Source organism: Amyelois transitella, chromosome 3, assembly GCF_032362555.1.
Source record: "Amyelois transitella isolate CPQ chromosome 3, ilAmyTran1.1, whole genome shotgun sequence".
NCBI classification, from domain to species: Eukaryota; Metazoa; Arthropoda; class Insecta; order Lepidoptera; family Pyralidae; genus Amyelois; species Amyelois transitella.
In genome coordinates this window covers 11,463,090-11,486,545 of record NC_083506.1, presented here as the reverse complement: position 1 = coordinate 11,486,545, position 23,456 = coordinate 11,463,090, and the positions used below count along the sequence as shown (strand labels likewise).

The following is a 23,456-nucleotide window of genomic DNA, read 5'->3' as shown; positions in this document are numbered from 1 at the left end:
TTAAAATTCAACGTGAAGTTTTAATTTTTATGTATGTATGTATATATGTGAAGTTTTAAAGATCTAACCATACATACAGAGGGACAGACGTAAGAAGCGACTATGATTTATATTTTGTAGTGATTTTAGAAAAGATTCTCTTTCTCTGCGCCAAAAGCCAATCAAGAGATGGGATATTTTAGTCAGGCTAATCTCAACTCTAGCTGGCCGTGTCACTGTGGGTTCTGTCTACCTCGTAAGTGGTAAAGACGTAATATGTGTCTGTGTCTGGTGCTGTTTGATCTGACCCAGGATAAATTTTCAGACCATGAAAACTACTTGATTGACAGAATTAGAAGTATAGCATCAATATTACCTACAATTTGGCGCAGTCTAACCCGTAAGGGATAAAGAAGTGATTATATGTATGCAAATAAAAAAGTATCGTTCCTTCAACGACTGAAAATGTCTCTCCCTCATCTTTGTATGTGCCCAATTGGTTACAACTAACACGGCTATGAAAAAATCATTGTTATCTTAGCCACATAGATTTCGTTATATTTTTATTAGATATGTCATTGCTCAAAAATTAAAACATTTTATAAGGTGACAAAATGTTCACATTTTAATTAAGTACTTATAATAGTTGTCCTTGTTTTAAATCAAGTCAGATTTTAACCCGGGTAAGTAAGTACATTTCAAGGAATCTAGTCATTCATGAGAATGTTTGGGTGTCTGTGGCAACTTATTGTCAGAAACTGCCTTCAAGAGAAGCATGTAAGGTTTCACTTTCATGCTTTTCTACATGTAAAGATAGTATACGTAGAAACATATTTTTACGCAGATTCATGTTAAGAAGGTGTGCACCTATAATCTATTTTGATTTGTGATTTATATATAACCAATTAATCAACATCATCAATGAATCATCTGGTAATTCTTTTCTCCACGCTTTTGTAGCATGGTTACCGCTATATTAATACACATCTAGCGTCACATCTTCTAAATCTATGGTGTAACCATTCATGTTTTGTACTATAAAACTAAATGTTTGTCCAGGGAAAATTATGGACCAATCATTCATTCATATAATCACGTCTATATCCCTTGCGGGATAGAAAGAGCCAGCAGTCTTGAAAGACTGACAGGCCACGTTCAGCTGTAGGCTTTATGTTATGATAGAATTAAAAAAGTGACAGGTTGCTAGTCATCGCCTTTAAGAAAAATCCCAAGTTTATAAGTATCCCTTAGCCGCCTTTTACGACATCCAAGGGAAAGAGATGGAGTGGTTCTATTCGTTTTTGTATTTGTGCCGGGAACCACACGACACTAAGGGCTAAACGAGAAGATATACTCATCTATATGAGACTCTTTCGTTGGTTGAGTTAGCAAAAAAGAGTTTAAGTTAATATACCATATTTATACTCTTCAATTCCTGTCTCATTTTGACAATGTCATAGTTGTCACGATCAAAATTCACAATGTCCAGGATAAAGAAGAAATACCAATATTTTGAAAATGAATAATGTAACTTAAACAGTATTAAATTACACCCAACTACAATGTATTCCAATTCAAATAAATATAAGTGTTAAATAAACCTGTAATCATATAGGTACATATATATACAAATTCAATCAAACCGTGAAAAAACCGAAGCGACCATGGCTGAGGTAAATAAAATACCTTTTTACTTACTTTATACATATACGAGTTAGCCTCAAAGTAAGTTCAAAACTTTTGTAACGAGATACTAACTTAACGATACTATATTTTGTTAAATACTTACAAATAGATAAACATCTTAGAGACGCTATTTGAAAAAAGTTCGTGTCATCATCATTAAATGCTCTAACCGGGATGTACCGTGTTACAGATAAGCGTACTACCGCTGCGCTAATAAATAATATTACTTATTACTAGCCCTTAAGTTATTAAAACCTTATTAGTAGGTACCCATGACTTCACATGGGTGCAAGCCAATTGTTTGATCCTGGGATGCCTTAAAACAGGGAAGTTAATGTGATTACAAATTAATGAGAATTGAGTAGCCTGATGCGGTACATTTCCTTTCAATAAATCCGAGACGCAATACCTACCTACAATTGATATATAATAAAAAAATACATACATACATATGGTCACATCTATATCCCTTGTGGGGTAGACAGAGCCAACAGTCTTGAAAAGACTGATCGGCCAGCTATTTGACTTAATGATAGAATTGAGATTCAAATAGTGACAGGTTGCTAGCCCATCGCCTAAAATAAGAATCCCAAGTTTAAAAGCCTATCCCTTAGTCGCCTCTTACGACATCCATGGAAAAGAGATGGAGTGGTCCTATTCTTTATTGTATTGGTGCCGGGAACCACACGGCAATACCTACCTACAATTAATATATAATAATAATAAGTAGTGAACAAAGCGAAAAAGTTTGGGGATCATATAGAAAAATTGTAGTCTCTGCGTAGATTCCTCGATAGAAGATGCGTGATATTATGTATGTATATGTATGAATTGGTATCATATAACGTGACAATCTTATTTACAGGGGGAAGAGCCCACAGGCATGGGAGAAGGGATCCTGGTGTTCGTTCTGTGGTATATATTCATAGCCTACTCCTATGCCAAGTAAGTGCTGAAAGGTTACTGTAATCTTGAAACAGGATAGACTTTTTGCATGAAATTTCAGAGAGCTTTTAAAGTAGGTAAGGTTACCTACACGGTTTTACGTATTACGAAAATGTATTGTTATTTTTTTTTATTTCTTAATTTTTTAAGATTTAAATATATGTGAATTGAGAAATCTTAAAGCTTAAAGGTATTGAGTTGTCTTAGTAATCATAACTTTATACTAAAGTGGCATTTAAAAAAAAAATATTTCGTTAATCTTGTCTACCATAATCCATTCTCTCTAAATCTAGGTTCATATAATTCATTTGTTTCCACGTCACCTAATGATATAATAAACTAACGCAATAATATAACAATGAAAAAATTAAAACAAACATTTCTTTCCGTTCAAGCCGCACAAAGTATTTTTCTCAAACGAATTTTCAAAAGCCCTTAATTTCGCTGAAAAGTGCTTTCCCTGAGCTTTAGAATCCGCGCTTGAATCTAGGTCGCAGCTTACGTAACGACCTAGCCCCACTTCCCACGCCACCCCCTCATCCCCACCACCCCACACACTAGGAGAATGTGGGGTGGGTAGTCATGAATTGGAGCATGACAGCTGAACGCCTTCCCAGTTTAAAAAGGCAAAAATGTTAATTTTAGTGGTTTCCGTGTGGAGTTCGACCCAGAAAAATTGATCGTGCTCTTCCCCATGCGTGTCGTAAGAGGCGACTAAGAAAATAACAACTTTCACCTAATACCCAGAAACCATTAAGTATCCAAGCTATTTTATAAAGATCATTCGGTATTTTATCCGACTTACCTATATTCACGAAGGACCAAAACGGGGCAAGCGCCTAGAATGATGACGACCTTAGAGTGGATAAGGAGGCGTAGAGTATTCTAGAAACAGGATCGCCTTTTATAACCTTGCTTGACTACCCAACCACCGGACGCTGATGAGAGGCGACCTATTGGGAATGCTCAAAAAAGCTTGACAAGGCATAAGTCTTACCCACCGTCTTTCTTACATACATACATAAAATAACGCCTCTTTCCCGAAGGGGTAGGCAGAGACTACGTCTTTCCACTTGCCACTATCACTTCATACTTACTTCGCTTCATCCACATTCATAACTCTCTTCATGCAAGCTCATTGTCTTTCTTAGCTTTTATAAAGTTAACTGGAGGGGTAGAAAGAAAAAAGTACCTATTCCCTCCCTACGTTAGTAAATAAGGTTCCATGCAAACAGTCCTCACCTCTCCGGAAAGGATATTTACATAATTCTTAACAGAGATTGTAAATAATTTTTCTTACATACCTACATACATACATATGGTCACGTCTATATACCTTGCGAGGTAGACAGAGCCAACAGTCTTGAAAAGACTGAATGGCCACGTTTAGCAATTTGGCTTAATGATAGAATTGAGATTAAAATAGTGACAGGTTGCTTGCCCATCGCCTAAAGAAGAGTCTCAAGTTTGTAAGCCTATCGCTTAGTCGCCTTTTATTATCCATGGGAAAGAGATGGAGTGGTCCTATTCTTTTTTTTCATTGGTGCCGGAAACCACACGGTAGTTTTTCTCAGTAGGATTTGAACCACAAGCTTTTTTTATTCAAGCACCTCACCCGTTCTACATTCAAAGCTCACATTCTATAGCCTGTATGCATACAGCCGTCCGTTAGTTACGCAACGCCGGTCGATAAGGCGACCTTCCGCAGTCAGCTATACCAATGTGCACCAAGTAGGTGCCTAGGTGGTGTCTTACGTAACCTGGGGGCCAACCACAAGCTTTTGTAAAACAATCTTATTTCAAGGAAGTCTTATTATAAGCTTGTAATAACATTACTCATATTTGTACCATGACCTCTATCACGCAATCTTATTTTATTCCTGCTTAGTGTTGCGAAGGAACGAATGATTTATTGACTTTGTCTATTCCCTGCTAAAGGATAAAAAGAAACAGCGCTATATACAATACATAACGCCATCCCCTTCAATCGCTTTCAATTGTCGTTCCGTATAACGCATTAAGTACGATGATAAAAATTTATAATAATATAAGTATAAAAGTTGCAGTAAATTATTAAAAAGTGTTTTTTTTACAAAAAATAAGGATATTTACGTAATTTATTATGTAATATAAACTAATATCTCAAACATATGATTTAAAATGTTGATAAATAAGTATAAAACCTAATCTTTATGACGAGGTGAATCGTTAACGGAACGCAAGGTCGCACGCTGTCATAGGCGAAAAAAAAATTTGAAATGTAAACAAACCCAACTCAAGTGTTTCAAACTTTAAATAAGATTTATGTTAGTTTTAAGTGGTAAATAAAAAACTTTCTTCGACTGAGCATGACATAATAGGTGAGGCCTATTTTAATCTTATGGCTCATTTTCATATTCGTCTATTCAGCGTCACCATGGAAATAAAGTGAGTTTTGTTCAAAACCAATTTCATGAATAAAACTTTAGTTATGTGGTTTGAAATAGTTTTTCTAAATAAGACGACGACCAAGTCCAAATCCATTGCTAAACAATTGCAGTCACTACCTTTAATATACACGTTCACTTTCTAATAAGCTTTTTTCCGAAACTATATAGATTTACTCACTTATTTCAGTAAATAATGTTGTATCCGTTGCGAAAGAGGAACTTTTTTAAGATTGCTAAATTTGACATTAAAACAATAATGCTATAGGCGTAAAGTCACGTCATGGTACCAATTTGAATGAACGAAATAGAGGTGACGTCACCAAAACTATCTGAAAAAGTAATATTGTTTTAAGCTTGTTTTAAAGACCTCGTGGTGCGAAAAATCAATGTAATATTAAACTAATACTGCTATAAGACGTTGTGGTTGGCCCCCTGGGGGCTTACCATAAACTTTAAGAAAACCATGATAGTTTTCGCCCGTTTTGTTTCAAGCTTAAAATAATGTTGTTCCAAATCATACCATGAACTTTTAAAACAAGATTGTTTTATTCCTGCTTAGTGTTGTGAAAGAACGAAGGATTTATCTATTCCCTGGCGATTGTGAAAGCGAGACACAAGATGTGTTTCGTATAGCTGCGTCACTTTTACGCAGTGTTCCAATTGACTCTCATGGACGACAATACGAAATTTTAATTTCATAATCTCATTTATAAAATATGTGTTTTAAAAGTTAATAAGTGTATAAAAGGTGAATAAAGTATTAAAGTATTAAATCTTAATCATTAAAACAAAATATGGCTTTTGAATTACGTTTCCAAGTGAAATTGTGTACCATACTACAGGCATCATTCGGAACATTTTTTGACGTCACAACAAAACAGTCGGCGCGGCCACTCAAAAAGTCTGTGCTTATTCGAAGTAAAGAAAATAATTTGTATTTTTATTAAAACTATGTCTAATTCCAAGTAAGTTTACTCAATTATTGGTGTGTGTGTATAATACGGACATAACGTGTGTTGTGAAACTGTTTTATTTCTTGCAAATTCATATCATATAAGTATTTTGTTTCGTTAAAAATTTCTCGTAGTAATAACAAGTCAGCTATGTTAAGTGGTATAAGTTTGAAGTGGGTTTTTTTTTGCAGGGTTAGGAATCGTCGCGTTTCTATGAGGCAGCTTGAACTTTTGTGGGAATTCTTAAATTCTAATAAAGACATTGCGACTGGTTTTAACCGCTCCTTACAGGCGAAAGAATATTCGGCTAGGAAATGGCAAGAAATCGCCGAAATTCTAAACGCACAAGGAGATGGTGCACTCAAAGATGGAAAAATGTGGTCAAAGGTAACTAAATAAAAATATATAAGTATATCTAAACATATGTGTCAGTCAATGCATTACTTGGAGACTACTTATCATAACTTATTACATATTTCTTCTAGTACTGGGTGGATTACAAGGCAAAATTAAAAAAAAGGAATGCCGCTCTACATTCATCCAGACGGCGAACCGGAGGAGGATCAGCTAATGAGCCACCTTTGTCCCAAATAGAGGATAAATTTTTATCCATACTAGGAGTAGATTTTGGTCAAGGTATGGCTGGAATCAGAGTGGATCCATTAACAGAGGTAAATAATTGAAGTCATGTCAAAAATGAATGTGTATATATAATTTTTATAATTGTTACTATTTTGTGTACTTTTAGGCACATACTGCAGTAACATCTGAACCTACATCACAGTCCATTTTGACAAGGGAAGGTATGGAAGAACCTTCACTTGTACAACTCGAGGTGTTTGATGATGGTGCAGGACCTTCGCATGAAGTGGATAGGCATATGGACACTGAGCAAGCCATATTGGAGGATCCCTTTCCTGCGGTAGTTGAGGGGGAGAGAGCAGAGAGAGAAGAGCCAGAATTATTGGCACCATCTTCCCAGCCTAGTGGACGCCGCAGCCGCAGCCGCAGCCGCCATGTTTTATCTCGGGAGGACGCTAGGCGTCTTCTCGTGCAGTCGGCCCAAGAAAAAACAGAGGCCAGTGTGCGTAGCAGTAATGCCATGGAGGGTGTGCACCGAAGCCTGGCACTTATTGCCAATAGTCTAAAAACGATACAAGATGATATACGGGATATAAAAAGGTAATGACAACATACTTTTCATCAAAAAATACTTTATTTTAAAGGACTAATATACATATTATAAAATTAATATTAGCTATTAGTGTTATTCTGAAATGAAATCTAAATAAAATAAAAATTATAACTTAATTTCCGTAAACTTGATTTTAGTAAGTAAAAATCCAAATACCTATGTATTACTGAGAAAATAAATAAAATAATAAGCACTAAAATTTTGTATGTGATTAAAAGTACTACATTATTATTTTCAGCATAATGTCTAGCGCCTTTCCCAGAGCCGCTGAATGAGAGCGTTCCTCACGGCCACACCCTGCTGGAGTGCTACGTTACCACGCCCTCCTTCCGTCACTGGAATACTACTATGTGCAGAATAAATTGCCACTAATCGAGATTCTTCTTGTCTTTCTTCTGTTGCTCTCTCTTGCGGAGGTAGCTTGGCTCCATTGCACATATTATGTAATATAACACATGAATTTACAATAGAACCAGCTACCTCTGGTTGATAGTGCAATCTTCTATGTAGTAGTAAACAACGGAATCGTGCTTTTAAAAGACCAATTGTGCGTTCAATTATATTTCTAGTATGCACATGCAAATTTGTATAATGTGCCTCTGGTGTATTTGGTGCTGCATTTAAAACAGGCGTCATCATGTACCGTCTTAATGGATATCCAGAGTCACCTGTAAAACAATTAAATTTTAACTTTTTTTATAATGAAGCTTTTTTTACAAGTTGATGATACTAGCACATCCACCATTATGCCTGCATTATGGCGACAGTTTCATTTATATACTACTTATGAAAATACAAAATACTTACCAAGAAACCATACATTTTCATTATTACTTAGTTCTTCCATGTAGTCCTTTAAAGGATGACTAGACCAAATGAAAGAGTCATGAGTTGCACCTCCATGACTGGCATCAACACTTATAATTTGCATGTCAGCATCACAAACCTAGAAACAATGTAAATATTTAGTTTTTATATTTATTTACAACCAAATTACTTAGTTATTTAAATATTCATTTTTGGGCAAAATTATGCCAATTATTAAAAGTTTACTTACCAATTGTACGTTTAGAGAATGGTAATCCTTTCTGCAAAAATATCTGTCTTCATGCTGGTTAGGACGCACAATAGCAACATGAGTGCCATCAATGCATCCTAATACTCCCGGAATATTAAACTTGTTATGAAATCTAAAACAAGGAATATATTATTTTTATTACCATAAGAAAATGCATGGGATACAATAAAACATTAGTATTTATATTATATTTGTCTTGTATTAAGTTATTTTATATACCTTGTTTTTATTTTGTTTTGTTCATCACTATTATTAGGAAAGTGAATATATTTTTCTCTAAAATATGTATTATTTAGGCACTTTGAAATTTCATTTATGACAGTAGACACAGTTTGCTGAGCTACAAAATGCCCTTGAATCTTTCCTGTAGGTTTTTGATAAGACCCTGTGGCAAAAAATGACAAAGCAGTCAAAACCTGAAAAAAGCAAATACGTAAGTGAAGATAACACAAAGAATCCCCCATATAGATGCACTTTATTCTCATTATGATACATATTCTAAATAAAAGTTTTCTAGGTTTACCTTTGTCTCCACCGACAAGTCAGTAGCTTTTTGTGGTGTTTTAAGGAAAGGTCGAATCTCTTCACATAAATCGCGAGCTAGTGTTTTGGTCAATCGGTACTCCTTAACAAATTGAGCATCCGTGTATATTTCAAACGGATCACATTGATCCCGTAATCGTCTATGCCGCTCCTTTGCTGCCTGCTTCCTCCTTACACTATCTTCATGGTCGTCTTCTTCTTCCAAGTATTCAAAGATCTCGTATTCATTAGCCATTACAAACGTTGTTTTATATATATCACGTAAACAAACACCTTCAAACACTAACGTAACGTAACTAACACAGTGAACACTTTATGCTTACTTATTTCAACACTCAAATGTCTCATAAGGTTTTCAAGTGGTTTGTAAGCATTGAAGGAATCACACTCAATATGAAAAAAGTTTTGTTTCCATGGCATCCGACCAACTTTTTCAAGATCGCAAAAATTGACGTAAAAACAATATTACTAGTTGTCAAATAACGGCTTATAGTACGAAATTGAATGAACGTTTCGTTGTGACGTCATCAAAACTGCTAAGAAATGTAAGCTTAAAGTAATATTGTTTTCTAAGTGTCATGGTACAAATTTCAAAAGTAATATTGAAACAATACTGCTACAAGACATTATGGTAAGCCCCCTGAAGTCGATAAAGGCGCTGTGTTAGCGCTCTATCTGCGGGGAAATTTTGAATTGGTGCAAAGATTTCTATGAAGAAATATAAGAATTAGTATGACTTTGGGAATGGATTTTTATTGTTGTAATGCAAGCGTATTTATGTATTTATATGTAGGTACATGTACATACATATAGTCACGTCCATATCCCTCGCGGGGTAGACAGAGCTAACAGTCTTGAAAAGACTGATTGGCCACGTTTAACTGTTTGGCTTAATGATAGAATTGAGATTCAAATAGTGACAGGTTGCTAGCCTATCGCCCAACAGAAGTATTCCAAATTTAAAGCCTATCCCCTAGTCGCCTTTAACGACATCTATGGGAAAGAGATGGAGTGGTCCTTTTTTCATTTTCTATTTGTGCCGGGAACCACACAGCACCATGTCAAAAGCTGCAAATATCTCTATTCTCTTTTTGATTTAGAACATTGTCTTTCTGTTAAACCTACTCACGTTTTTTGAAAAGACGTAACGTTTTAGGCTGTATGCATTTGTTCATTGTAAAAAATTCCGTTCTTTTAGATTAGAACTAAGTATCCCGCCATAATTCAATTATTGCGAAAATCATCACCCGAGCTACGAGTATTTAGGTTTTTCACTATCACTGAGCGAAGGTCACCTATTCAGTGGAATTTTCATAATTTCTTTGTGATCAAAGGCTTGCCTTTTATTGGCTTCTCCCAAGGGAGACTACAATCACGACAAACGCCAGAATGATAATTAAAATATAAGAAATATTCTCTCCTAGGCTCCCAGAGTCCACTCGACCTTTGGTTCTAAAATATTTCCCCTGCCTGAGAACTATAAATAGCGGAGTTGTTTACCGCGGAGATCGATCCAATATCTATACTAATATTATAAAGCTGAAGAGTTTTTTTGTTTGTTTGAACGCTACGCAACGCTAATCTCAGGAACTACTGGTTCGAATTGAAAAATTCTTTTTGCGTTGAATAGAACATTTATCGAGGAAGGCTTTAGGCTATATAACATCACGCTGTAACAATAAGGAGCAAAGAAATAATGGAATATGTTAAAAAACGGGGAAAATTATTCATCCTAGAGGGCTTCAATGATGCCCAAAATAACTATTCCGCGCGGACGAAGTCGCGGGCACAGCTAGTTATTAATAAAAAGTTCCCAGCTATTCCGTTATATACCTCTTGGCCACTATAACATATAACTATAGTGGTTGTTGGCTATTTTCCAGGGGTATCGCGTTCCTGTGCCACTGTTTACGATAACTGGCATACTCGTTGATCTTTGGAGTAGAATGCGCGCGCGCGCCCGTTATTGGTATTTGGGTGTGGTACAAAATTCAGGAGGTTAGAGTATATTAAAAACAAAAGTAATTAAATGTTCTCCGATTAAAAATTAATAAGAAGAATGAAATAATCAATTTATTACAAAATAGTGTTACCTTATTCTCTTATTTCACAAAATACGTTATATACAATGTGTGTGTAAGTAATAAAAAAATAATAAGTCTTTATTCAGATAATCATTACAATTCTTAAAACTTCTGATAATCTGTTTGCCAGTCGTCAAAGGCCTGCTCCAAGCTTTCCATTCCTGTCTTTCACCTGCCACTACCTACACCATGTACCAGTAACCTGTCTTATGTCGTCCCATCGCTCTAGTGGCCTTTTTCTCCACCTTTTGCCTTCTCTAGCAGCCCACTGAGTGATTATCTTGCTCCATTTAAAATTAAAAAGAATAAAAGATATTAAATAATCAATTTATTTTAAAATAGTGTTACGTGCTAATTACTAATTAATTAATTGTTCCATTTTTTCCTCCTTGACGTATGACCTGCCCATCTCCATTTAAGTCTTTTGATCTTCACATTTATATCATGTTCTTTAATGAGAAGACTATTATTTTTGTACGAGGCTAGAAACATAAATAATATTCTAAACATCATGTTTAGAATGTATCATCGCTTTACATATTATACATATTTTTTTTATAACAGATTTGATTGCGCTTGACCGCGATCTGCCTGATGGTAAGCAAGATAAGACCTAAGGTGGTGGCACGTGATTATTTATTTTAATATCTTTGTAAGCATGCTCGAAAGATACCTATTTAACGTTACTGTTGAAAATGTAACAGTTCTATGTAGATATTTATGTTATTAATTTAATGCCAAAGTTTCAGCTTGTGCCTTACACCACAAAACAATTTAATGATGCCGTTTACAAATCGGGTTAGTAATTGATTGGCAAAACATCGAAATAAAATCTCATTCGATGCTTAATAACAAACAGCATATCGATTCCTTTGAAGATAGGTTTATTTTTCGAGTATTTACCTAATTGATTTGAGATATTCTTCAATTGATAAAATATTAGTAGCAATAAGGTCCTGGTATTAAAATTAAATTTTGGTTTAGCAGTTCCAAATTGAACGCCTATTGCCATATAGTATGTATAATGTCCAGTTTTTACTCCCAGTTCTTAGACATTGCAAACTTATCATTATAATCTTTTAATTTTTCTAGTTGCACGCTCAACTATTAAGGTCAGACATGACCAACTTTGAATTATTACAAATTAAATTTTCTTTTCTAATCTGAAACTAACAAAGAAACCTTCAAATCTTGAACAAAATCAAAATTAGGTATTATTTGTTGTGTACGTAAAGCTACTTGGTAAATTGGATTGAATAACTACGCCCGTATTCAATGCACCTTTTATTTGCATAATTATTTATTATCTATTTTGACGGCCTCTGTGGCGGTCGGTAGCGGTAGGTAGTACGCTTGTCTGCGACACATGACTGATGAGAAAAGTTGTTCGTACGTTGTTGTAAGTACTTTTTCTGATTGCCCTGGGTCTTGGATGTTTATCTATATAAGTATTTATTATTATTATATATAGTATCGTTGAGTTAGTATCTCGTAACACAAGTCTCGAACTTACTTCGAGGCTAACTCAATCTGTGTTATTTGTCCAAAAAAAAAAAATTTCTTTCAACTTTAGTCCTATTAGGTTCCCGGCACCAATACAAAAAATAATAGGACCGCTCCATCTCTTTCCCACGGATGTCGTAAAAGGCGACTAAGGGATAGGCTTACAAACTTTGGATTCTTTTTTAGGCGATGGGCTAGCAACCTGTCACTATTTGAATCTCAATTCTATCATTAAGCCAAATAGCTGAACGTGGACATTCAGTCTTTTCAAGACTGTTGGCTATGCCTACTCTGCAAAGGATATAGACGTGACCATATTGTATGTATGTATGTATGTTGTTCTTAAAGAACAACTACTTGTTTATATTTTAGGATTTGTTATTTTTAGAGATAATTAGCATCCTTCACTTTTTACCTGGAGTAGGACTTGAAAAGGAAATATTTAGATGGTTTAAGGCGATATTCGACTCATAAAATTGATTCAATTCCATCCATCCATATAATCACGTCTAGGTATATCCCTTGCGGGGTAGACAGAGCCAGCAACCTTGAAAGGCTGACAGGCCACGTTCAGCTATTCGTCCTAATGATAGAGTTGAGATTTAAATAGTGACAGGTTGCTAGCCCATCGCCTTAAGAATAGTCCCTAACTTATAAGCCTATCCCTTAATCGCCATTTACGACATCCATGGGAAAGAGGTGAAGAGGTCCTATTCTTTTTTCATCTAAAGGATAAGTAATTTTCATTCTTCTATCAAAATACTAGCCCTAGTCATGTCAAGAGTATGAATGAAATCAACTTATCAGCAGTTATCACAGAATTTTAAATTTATCCGACTTACTATAAGAATAGTGTGGTCTGGTGCATCTGCTCCCTTATTGCAAATAAACGCCCTGGACAAAATAACACCCATCATTTCGGTCGGGGGTCAACAGAAGCGTCCATGAACCGCTAACTGATGTAACACAAGTCATCGTGGCTTAATTGTAAAACCGGTCACACACTCACACTTACACACACGGTCACACACACACTTACACACGGTCACACACACACTTACACACAAATGGCGGAAACTGACTAACTCACCGGACATGGTTAAGGAGTCAATCAACGGCCAGACAGTTAGGCTTGGACACAATTGAAATATCTACCAGGGATATCCTCACTAGGCTAATGTGTATCACGTCTTTAGCTTATACGAGGTAGGCGGAGCCAATTGTGTTATGGAAACTGGAAGACGTAGGCTGTCACAGGGAATACCCAGTTATAGTTAGGTAAATACGCTCGATGCTTTGCCAGTATTAACAGGATTTTTAATTAACAGCATTAAATAAAAATATTGGTAAAGAGAAAAAAAATAACACATTTTTTAATTAACAGGATGAATTAAAAATCCTGTTAATTTAACAAGAAATTTCTGTAAAAAAATTGTAAAAAGCAAAATTTTTATTTTAACAAGAATTTCGGGAGTGTCAAGTTATTTTCGGTGGACAGTAAGTCCACCACGAGACCATTTATGGATTTTTCTTGTAAAGTTTTATATCTCCAGAGCTAGCGGTTTGGACTGTCACGTTGAAATGACCATCAATTTCCTGGCTATAGTCCCGGTTGCTTGCTCACCTGTCTGAAGAAGAGTGAAGGGCGCCTAGGGCCTATGACCACGGATTTGAGGTCACGATTTTACACATAACATACATACATATGGTCACGTCTATAACCCTTGCGGGGTGGACAGAGCCAACAGTCTTGAAAAGACTGAATGACCACGTTCAGCTATTTGGCTTAATGATAGAATTGAGGTTCAATAGTGACAGGTTGCGAGCCCATCGCCTAGAAAAGAATCCCAAGTTTGTACGCCTATCCCTTTGTCGCCTTTTACGACATCCATGGGAAAGAGATGGAGTGGTCCTATTCTTTTTTGTATTGGTGCCGGGAACCGCACGGCACTTTACACATAACCACTACGCCTATGGCTACCATACTGGATTTGGGTAAGTCAGTCGGCTCCCGACTTACTTCTGCAACTTTTGCAGAGAGACCCACCCTAACGGATGGTATGGATGGATTGATTACACATTCAGTTGCCTGAATGTGCAGGTTTCCTCACGATTTTTCTCTCAAACTCAGAGCATCGGTTAGTAAATGACCGTTTATTTGACTATGAACGGGATGTGCATTGCGCATGAGTTTAGACCTTGATGGACTCTTTATCCAATCAAGCAAGCTGGTTTACAATGAATCAGGTATTAACGGTCACTAGTTTCGTTTTTATGTCGTAAACTGAGCTATGAAAATGACTTCAAAAGAGTCGTTTTATTTCAAATTCTACAAAATAAATCTTCAAAAAGTATCACTTTGTTTACCTAATAAACATACCTATAATCAACATGTCTTTTCCCCGCTAGGGTAGGCAGAGACTTTTATATATGGTTGACTTAATTCCATCGGGGGCAAGAAATTATCACGCACGAACCTTAGTAATTTTCAAATAGGTAGCACTCAGAAGGAAAAATACCATATTCGCGCTAATAAATTCGCATAAAACTGCTAAAACCATAAATATAACGTGAACTAATTAAGCATAGCTATCTCACATAATATCAACACCATTCATAAATCTACAGTTCGTCTGTCAAATTGAACAGTTCTCATTTCTTTTAGTGCCTGCACCATTAGGTACGTTTTGTAAACAACAATGCTTGTTTAAACTTTGTATAAATATGGCCACTACGTGACTCATTCTTGACAGATTGTCAGGCCACAACACCCATTGTGGTGGAATATTTTTATGTTAATAGAACACTCATTCCATTTGTGTTTGCAGTATAAAATCATTTTGTCTAATATATACATACATACATAAAATCACGCCTCTTCCCCGGAGGGGTAGACAGAGACTACCTCTTTCCACTTGCCACGATCTCTGCATGCTTCCTTCGCTTCATTCACTTTCATAACTCTCTGCATGCAAGCTCGGCGGTTTCGGGTACTTTTAACCTGACCCTTTACCAGGACGTCCTTAATTTGATCAAGATACGTTCGTCTAGGTCTTCCCACTCCAACCTTTCCCTCCACACTCTCCCTGTATATCTGCTTAGTCAACCTTCTTTCATTCATCCTCTAATATATAGGTAATTATATCGTGACATTGTCATGTCTGTCCCAGTTGCATCCTTGAAGATGAAGCCTTAAGGTATAATTCAATTTAAGGGTGGGATAGTTGGTCTATTATAACACAGAAAGTCTGATCCCCGTGGTGTTGACACGAATCCTAAATCAGCTTAAATTATGATGTGTACATACCCTTACCAAAGGAATCTTTACTAATATTATAAAGCTGAAGAGTTAATTGTTTGTTTGAACGCGCTAATCTCAGGAGCTGCTGGTTCGAATAAAACATTATTTTTGTGTTGAATAGACATTTATCGAGGAAGGCTTTAGGCTGTATAACATCACGCTGCAACTATTAGGTATTAATGGGAAATGTGAAAAAAACGGGGGTAATTATTCATCCGTCATTCAAGCCCTCAAGGCTTCAATGATGCCTAAAATAACTATACCACGCGGACGAAGTCACGGGCACAGCTAGTATCTAATAAAGTCCTTTTTTTTATTCTATAGGTATCCTGTCTGTTCACCGATCGGGACAGACCATTTACACTCGGTACAATGACAGAATTAGATCATTTTACTTACTTAAGTTTTTATTAATGTTTATCATCATTAGAGGTATTATTTATAGCCTGACATTTCGTGACGTAATACTTTTTATCTAATAGGTTAATGGCCTGCCGTAATGCTGTCTATCCCATTAGGGATTAAGACGGCAATTTAAACTATAAATAGTACCTAAGTGAATTTAATTGAAAAAATTTGATAACGATAAATAAACAGAATTATAAAAGCCAAGCGGACGAAATTCAATTATCAATTCAGTTAATCCAGACAATTTGACTCGTACTGATAAATCAGAGGTCAGGTCAAGTCATGGGTCCAGTCTTCTGTGGTCAATAAGTTAATTGATGTAGAGGTTAATTGTTATACGGCATTTATATTATCTGCATCGTAAAACAGTCAATTCATATAGCACTATGTATGACTATACGCTTTAATGGAGATAACATGAATAATAACATAAACAGACATATATAAATTCACAAAACAGACGTGACTAATCTAAGTCTAATCGATGCCCTTAGGGTACGGAAGGGAAAAAATCGTGAGGAAACCTGCGTACCTATATAGAGGCAACTGGATCAACCATAAACCTATAAAGGTTAAGTTCCCTTGCAAAGGTTGCGGAGGTCAAATGGGAATCGCTTCGTGTTAAAAATCCGACTCACCCAGTCCAGGAACTAAGGTCAAGGGCTTACCGCGGGCTTACTCCAGTGGCCGTTTGCCGTGTGGTTCCCGGAACCAATACAAAAAACAATAGGACCACTCCATCTCTTTCCCATGGATGTCGTAAAAGGCGACTAAGGGATAGGCTTACAAACTTGGGGTTCCTTTTTAGGCGATGGGACAGCAACCTGTCACTATTTGAATCTTAATTCTATCATTAAGCCAAATAGCTTAACGTGGCCATTCAGTCTTTCCAAGACCGTTGGCTCTGTACCTATACCTCGCAAGGGATATAGATGTGACCATATGTATGTGTATGTATGTTACTCCAGTGGTGAGGTTGTAACTTGGACTATATTATTTGAGGACCTACCTACTGATTGAAGGCATTTATGTTGGCATGCGTCACATGATGTTTTCATAGGAATTAGCCTTGAACTTGAGGTAGCATGGGCGGAAGAGAGACAACGAATGTGTTTTGTCATATTAAAGTACAATTCCGAACAACAAGACAATCACATGACCTGAACTCATCTCGTATATACCGATTAAGATATTCAGTATAAGAAGATGAAATAAATGTTTTGGTATAAGCACAATTGTGTTTTAGGAATTGACAATAGTTGTAAAATGATGACATAACAAGCAGCCATCATCCGCTATCGTCGAATGACTAATCAAGATAAGTAAAAAATAAAATATAGTATATAATTTATATAATATATAATAAAAAAGATTTCTTGATATAACTTTTTGCTTTAAGTACTTACATAGATACCTATGTATTTCACTTTTTATTTCTTTTGATTATGGTCATGATTTCAATGGTGTCTGTTTGCGAAAATAACTATATTCGGCAGGAATTTCTTATGCAAAGTTATTCTGACATACATATAGACAAAAATCATTGTGCTTTTGAGGTGCGCGATAAATTCTAGCTTTCATTTGGATTGAAAAATGAACATCTAAATTAAGTAGGTTTAGTTTCTCAACCTAAAACCAGCATCGGCTACTGAAAACTAAAAACACAATGTAAAAAGACACTGATCAGTTTTCCAACTGCCACAAAACTAATGTAGGGTCCGGCAATTGCGGTATCAACGAAATCGTACATTTACGATTGATTGTGTGCGTGGGAAACTGCAAAAGGCGTGAGTGTGACTACGTTTTAGATTAACAAATAACATTTTAACATTCGTGCACGACATAAACAAACAAAGAATAGGAGAGCACTTCATTCCCATGGATATCGTTAAAGGCGACTGAGAGATAGGCCTTTGAGCTTGAGATTCTTGAATCCTAATTCTGTTATTAAGCAAAAAAACTGAACCTGGCCTATCAGTCTTTTCAAGACTGTTCTGCTGTTGTGCTGTTGGCTCTGTCTACCTCGCAACTGATAAAGACGAGTTTATATGAATGAATGAACATTGTAGGTACTGTCAGATGAAATGGCAAGAATCCTTTCAGAACTGGTTCATGATTTATTGAATAACAAGGTAAATTGATTGGTAAACATCCGGCTATGATTGTCGTCGTATTAGGATTTAAATGATAATAAAGACGTAAGTACTTCAAATAAAATGATAAACTACTGTTTTAATTAAACGAAATTTGCGATTCCTCTGATCCTTTTTTTACCAGTTTCATTGATACCTTAATATATTTAATTGAAGAAAATATTTTTACTCGTAGGAACTTTGACGATATTTCCACAAATCTTTAGCTTCATAAATACTATACCTACCTACTTTTATAAAAGCTAGCTACCTTTTAGAGTTATGAATGTGGATGAAGCGAAGGAAATATGCAGAGATCGTGGCAAGTGGAAAGTGGTAGTCTCTGCCTACCTCACCGGGAAAGAGGCGTGATTTTATGTATGTATGTATGTATGTACCTTTATAAAACAGATTATTTGATTACTCGCTTACTCTAGTACTCAATGCCAATCAAAATTACAAATGTTTACTTTCAGAAATATTAGGCATACTTTCTCGAAAGTAATATTTGTATGTATTGATCTTGAATCTTTACATAACAACTGTTACTATATGTGTAACAAATCTAACATAGTATTTATTTGCGCTTGCATTGATAACAATGTTAATTCACCCGACCTTGCCAACGGTCGCCACCGTCATAGCTAATGCTATTTTTAAAGAGACACATCGCATACGTTACATTTGTATGGGAATTTTACCATACGCCATCGGTACCGCTAAATTATATGCTGTGGCCTCGCAACGCAATTGATTTTCCAGCTATTCATAGATTTTTGATGTATTCAGCAATTGAACCTAATTATGTAGAATAGAAGTCAGAACTTTTGCCGTTGTAGAAATATAAGTATTCTTATACATTTTTTTTTGCAAAGCTCTTGCGTTTCGTAATAACTTGAAACATTATTTCACCAATTCGACTTACGAACGAAAAGGCTAGTGACTGAATAAATAAAAAATGATCGTCTATTCAATTTCATGATCATATTATGATACGAGCAGAAGCCGCATCGTTACACTTGCCACGATCCCTGTATTCTTCTTAACATAAAAACGTACTTAGATTTTATAAAACTCTCCTTTTCGTCTGTCCACAATAGGCCTTATTTTACAGTACTTATTTTAAGTATATTATATTTTAAAGCATATTAGGTACAGTTACCTATTGTTAAACATTATTTAATGATGCTCCACAACTTCATAAATAAAGTAAAGTAAAGCTAGTTTCGCAAATATCTGTCCGCCCGTAGCGGTACAGTTGACATCACAACAACCTCACCAAATTCTTCAAATACAGTGGGTAAAACCGCGTCATAGTGTAGTTACTGAGAGAGTAGAATAAAACATATCGCCTTTTATGTACCTATATCTTACAACTACTAAACAAAAACATTTATGACGCTTTACTTAGCAGCAAAGAATGTTAGCGACAACTCAAGTCAAGTATGAATATGACTAGTTTGGTCTTTAGTGAGACCCAAACTTTCTTATTGTCTGAAATACCAAAAATACGAAAGAAGAAGGAACAAATCTTCACTGAGTCATATAGGTACATTAGTTTGATTGCTAACCGATGTTCTGACGGTGTTGAATAAACCCCAAGATCCTGGTCACAGGCGAAGGCGAAACAGGCTCCACTCGAGAAAAGTAAGGACGCAACCACTAAGAAGACAAAGATAATGTCAAGTGTTTGATTCATCAATTTTCTCAAAATGGAGGAGGACCAGATCTTAGCCCTGAGAAGTGCTGAACGTGCTGATAAGAAAAAGAGAAGGAGATTTGCTTCAAAGATGTCTTAACAGAGTATCTGTAGACTGTACGCTCTACGACTTCCTCAATCTCAGCTCCGAACAGGTCCATTACATTTAACTGCCCAGTATTGTTACTTACGCGGTGGGAGTTCATCTGGCATAGCAACAGATGCAAACTGCATTTAAGGCTACTGCCCACATCGCATTGCTCTTATGCTTGATTTGTGCGCTTTCATCTTAGTAATTTATGAGTCAACGCTTTTATCTTTGCCATTTCAAACTGACAGTCTAAGTTTTGCCTTATCTCTATGGATTTTCTCGGTTTATTGCAATTGTATATTTAATCCGATTTCATTTAGTGGTTTGTTAAATCCTTCCTTTCTCAAGTTGTGTGATCTGATTATTTTTGTGTCTAATTGAACTAGGTGCTTAGAGTTAAAAGTACCATCTTCTTTAACTGTGTCTACAAGTAAGTACGCAGTAGGTACTTTCTGTTTACCTTCATCTTGTGTTTATGGATCATTTCTTTTTAGTCAATAGTCGAGAATATTTTTAAAAACATCTTTTGATTTCGTGATTTTGGTCTTTCAATAACCTCACCTAACTTACAACCAGTCTTTCCGATTCACAGACAAGTAAAGTTACTATCCTTATTAAAAAGTTTAGTTTGGGTGATCGAGTTAATTTTAGTATTAAATAATTGTAAAATCTTGTGATTTTTATGGGCATTATTCTGCTTCGAGTGGATTACCAGCTTTAGAATTAATTATACCCCGGCGCATATGATCTAAATGTGACGCGCGCATCGTCGACGCTCTTTACACTTTATTTGCATCGGTTTTCAGCCCCAGGGCTGCTGCGTGGAGAAAGTTGCGATTTTATCTTTCTCCATCTCTAAATGCATTCACTGTTGAGATATAACGTATCAGCTATGGACTTAAAGAACAAAATAATTATATCATTGAACTGTTCGTACGAGTAGAGCAAACGACTGTTGGAGAAAATAGTAGTTTCGATTAAGAGTCGTTTCTGCAAAATTAAATTTTCGGCTAGAATCACCTGTCAGATAAAACAGTAATTTTGTTGTACGGAAATCTGCGGAATACACGCTCACTTTTTGATTTATCCAAGACCATCATCCGGGGATGGTTTACTGTTGGTCTGACATACACACATATCACCAGTCTTACGGGGCTAGACAGGGCCAATAATAACAAGACTCGAAGGCACTTTATGCTTGATAATGGAATCAAGTTTCAGAAGTAGATAAAAGAAGAAGACTGCTCTTAAACCTAGTCGGCAACAGTCCGGCCTACTTATTAAAGGCTTCGTCCTAGGGTTATTCCATCTAGGTTAGAAAACCTGAAAATGAGAAATGGTTTTGGTATTTATTATTACTGTTTACAGCCCTTAATGTGCAATGCATGCATGTGACTATTCCGGGACTCGCATCCCCACAGCGCACCTTAAATGGTCACACCAGATATAGACAGATCCCTCTGAGCTTAACTCGGGCCGGTCATCTGTTACTATGTCAAGTATTTTATTATTTTCTTTATTATCTCGATTATTTTCTTTATTATCTCGATTCTTTAACGTAAGTATAACTCGAGAATTCTCGTCTTTTACATTGTTTCTGCGGAAATATTATGTAATTTATGTTGGGTATTCATTCACGTTTATTCTATGATCCATTTACCCCATCCTTTTTTCTGTTTTTCTTTTTCTTATGGTGCAATAGTCTATCTATATATCCTTTAGCTTAATCTAACGGTTACTTGCCTTTCAGTTTTTCGTGAAAAACTTGCGCATTCATGGTGTTCACAACAAAAATTGCGTTATTATTGAAAGCAGATTCTTTTATAGCTACAATCCAGTAGTGTTCAAACATTAAGTACTCACTTATTATCTACAAGAAAAGTAATACTAAAGATACTCGATTCAGAATATCGCGTTATCACAGTTTTTGCGAATGTGACAACGGTCACGTCACTCACATCAACTTACGCAAGTACTTATTGAGAAATATCTAGATATCACTTGCCTACCTTATCTGGTATTAGTAGGCGTGCCTGTGTAGTTATGGCACTATCATTTCCACTCTTTATTTTTCAACTGTCTTTAGTTCCTGTTTCATGATTACTGGGTTGTGTACTAACAATCTAGTTTTATCATTTTCTCTGTAAAATTTTTGTTAATTCTTTGTGATTTCCACTAATTTTATTTTTCAAGCTTTTGAACATTTTGTTATTAAAATTAAATACTACTTATTTAAAACTACAACAGAGATTCGAGTATGAGTAATTGTGGAGTTTATAGGCACTGTCCAGTTGTCTCCTAGATTGCAAAGAGCTCGGGTCAATAAAGTTGTACGTTACTTTTACAAAGAAAATTTGATAAACCTAGTGCTAGCTCACTAATCACACGTTTAATTATTTACCCTGTTAATCCTGCATTATTCAGTTAATTATTTAATCAGAGCTACTTTTCTGTCCAAGTCCCGTTATGTAAGTAGGCGGATGTCTGGTGCATATAATGCATCGTTAAAGCATGCCATTCTCTTTGATTTACCGTGAGTAGTGGGCGCAAGTCGTGGGGGCACCGGATTCGACCGACCACGACAAGTGCTCGGATTGGTAGATCGTTATATATAAAGATTAATGGCAAACTGGCTAGTTAAGGACTACACAAGTTATCCCATTCATGAGGTAAATGAATAATGTAGATGAGGTAGAACAAAATCTGGAATGGTTTATTACAATACTCGTGAATATAGAAAATGCAAACAGTCGTCGTCAAGTCATATTCTTAAGTACCTAAATAAGATTGTTGAAATTTAACTTTCACGAAATTGTATTATAAATTTTATATAAATAGGTTTCTTTTGTGTAATTTATCAGCCGGGAAACGCAATTGCCGAAATGAGTTTACACGTCAAAAGTTTCCTGAAATTTCGCAAAAAATATATTCTTCTAATAGGCTCTTATATATAATATAATCCATAAAATCTTCCAAAAAATGTAGGTGTAATCAATTTAAAAGTTGAGGTAATTGAAGTGTAACAAATACATAGGTTTTTTTTTAATTTATAAACATAACGAACATTGGATTAATTAAAATTGATCCCACAGATTAGAAACGAAATCGTAACAAATTAACTCAATAATATAACATTTGTATTAGTAGACTGTTGTGAAGCTGTTTGAAATGGCCGGGACGCGTAAAGTCTTGGCATAGCTCACCCATTTATTATCGGTCGTGAAGAGCTGCCAATCATAATATATAGTTCTGCCGATCCCCTTGAGGTTAATATTTATTTACTAACCAGACTCATAGCTGTTACTGAGCCAAAAGTCCCAGAGCAATCTAATATAAATATTGGCTGTACTGCTGTAACTGCTTTGAGGGCTTGTATACTATTATTTATATTTGTTTCAGCAGATAATGTGTGTTGTAACACCCACTCGGT

At 35.7% G+C, this 23,456-nt stretch overlaps 2 protein-coding genes across 3 annotated transcripts; one reads left to right on the top strand and one right to left on the bottom strand.

The window, feature by feature from the left end:
* Positions 1–1,454: 1,454 nt before the first annotated feature.
* LOC106129802 (uncharacterized) lies at positions 1,455–7,562 on the top strand. Of its 2 annotated transcripts, XM_060949402.1 has the most exons (6): positions 1,455–1,652; positions 2,531–2,610; positions 6,184–6,379; positions 6,478–6,663; positions 6,741–7,174; positions 7,426–7,562. In XM_060949402.1, exons 1-6 carry the CDS (start codon positions 1,644–1,646, stop codon positions 7,460–7,462), a joined length of 942 nt encoding a protein of 313 aa, XP_060805385.1. In that variant the 5' UTR covers positions 1,455–1,643; the 3' UTR covers positions 7,463–7,562. The 2 variants fall into 2 exon arrangements, with proteins under 2 accessions (XP_060805385.1, XP_060805386.1); XM_060949403.1 differs by lacking the exons at positions 1,455–1,652; positions 2,531–2,610 and adding an exon at positions 5,473–6,004.
* Positions 7,434–9,043, bottom strand: LOC132902839 (putative nuclease HARBI1). The gene is made up of 5 exons (XM_060949400.1): positions 8,789–9,043; positions 8,485–8,681; positions 8,245–8,377; positions 7,995–8,133; positions 7,434–7,855 (listed from the first exon to the last, which is right to left on the bottom strand). Exons 1-5 carry the CDS (start codon positions 9,041–9,043, stop codon positions 7,434–7,436), a joined length of 1,146 nt encoding a protein of 381 aa, XP_060805383.1.
* Between the last annotated feature and the right edge of the window lie 14,413 nt (positions 9,044–23,456).

Bases quoted from the DNA above. Each gene is read 5' to 3' on its own strand.
- LOC106129802 (XM_060949402.1), top strand. The intron at 2,611-6,183 runs GTAAGTGCTGAA...TTTTTTTTGCAG, and splicing joins ATAGCCTACTCCTATGCCAA to GGTTAGGAATCGTCGCGTTT. The intron at 7,175-7,425 runs GTAATGACAACA...TATTATTTTCAG, and splicing joins GATATACGGGATATAAAAAG to CATAATGTCTAGCGCCTTTC.
- LOC132902839 (XM_060949400.1), bottom strand. From the start codon at position 9,043: ATGGCTAATGAATACGAGATCTTTGAATACTTGGAAGAAGAAGACGAC. The intron at 8,378-8,484 runs GTATATAAAATA...TCCTTGTTTTAG, and splicing joins CAAAACAAAATAAAAACAAG to ATTTCATAACAAGTTTAATA. The intron at 8,134-8,244 runs GTAAGTAAACTT...CATTGTTTCTAG, and splicing joins ATTCTCTAAACGTACAATTG to GTTTGTGATGCTGACATGCA.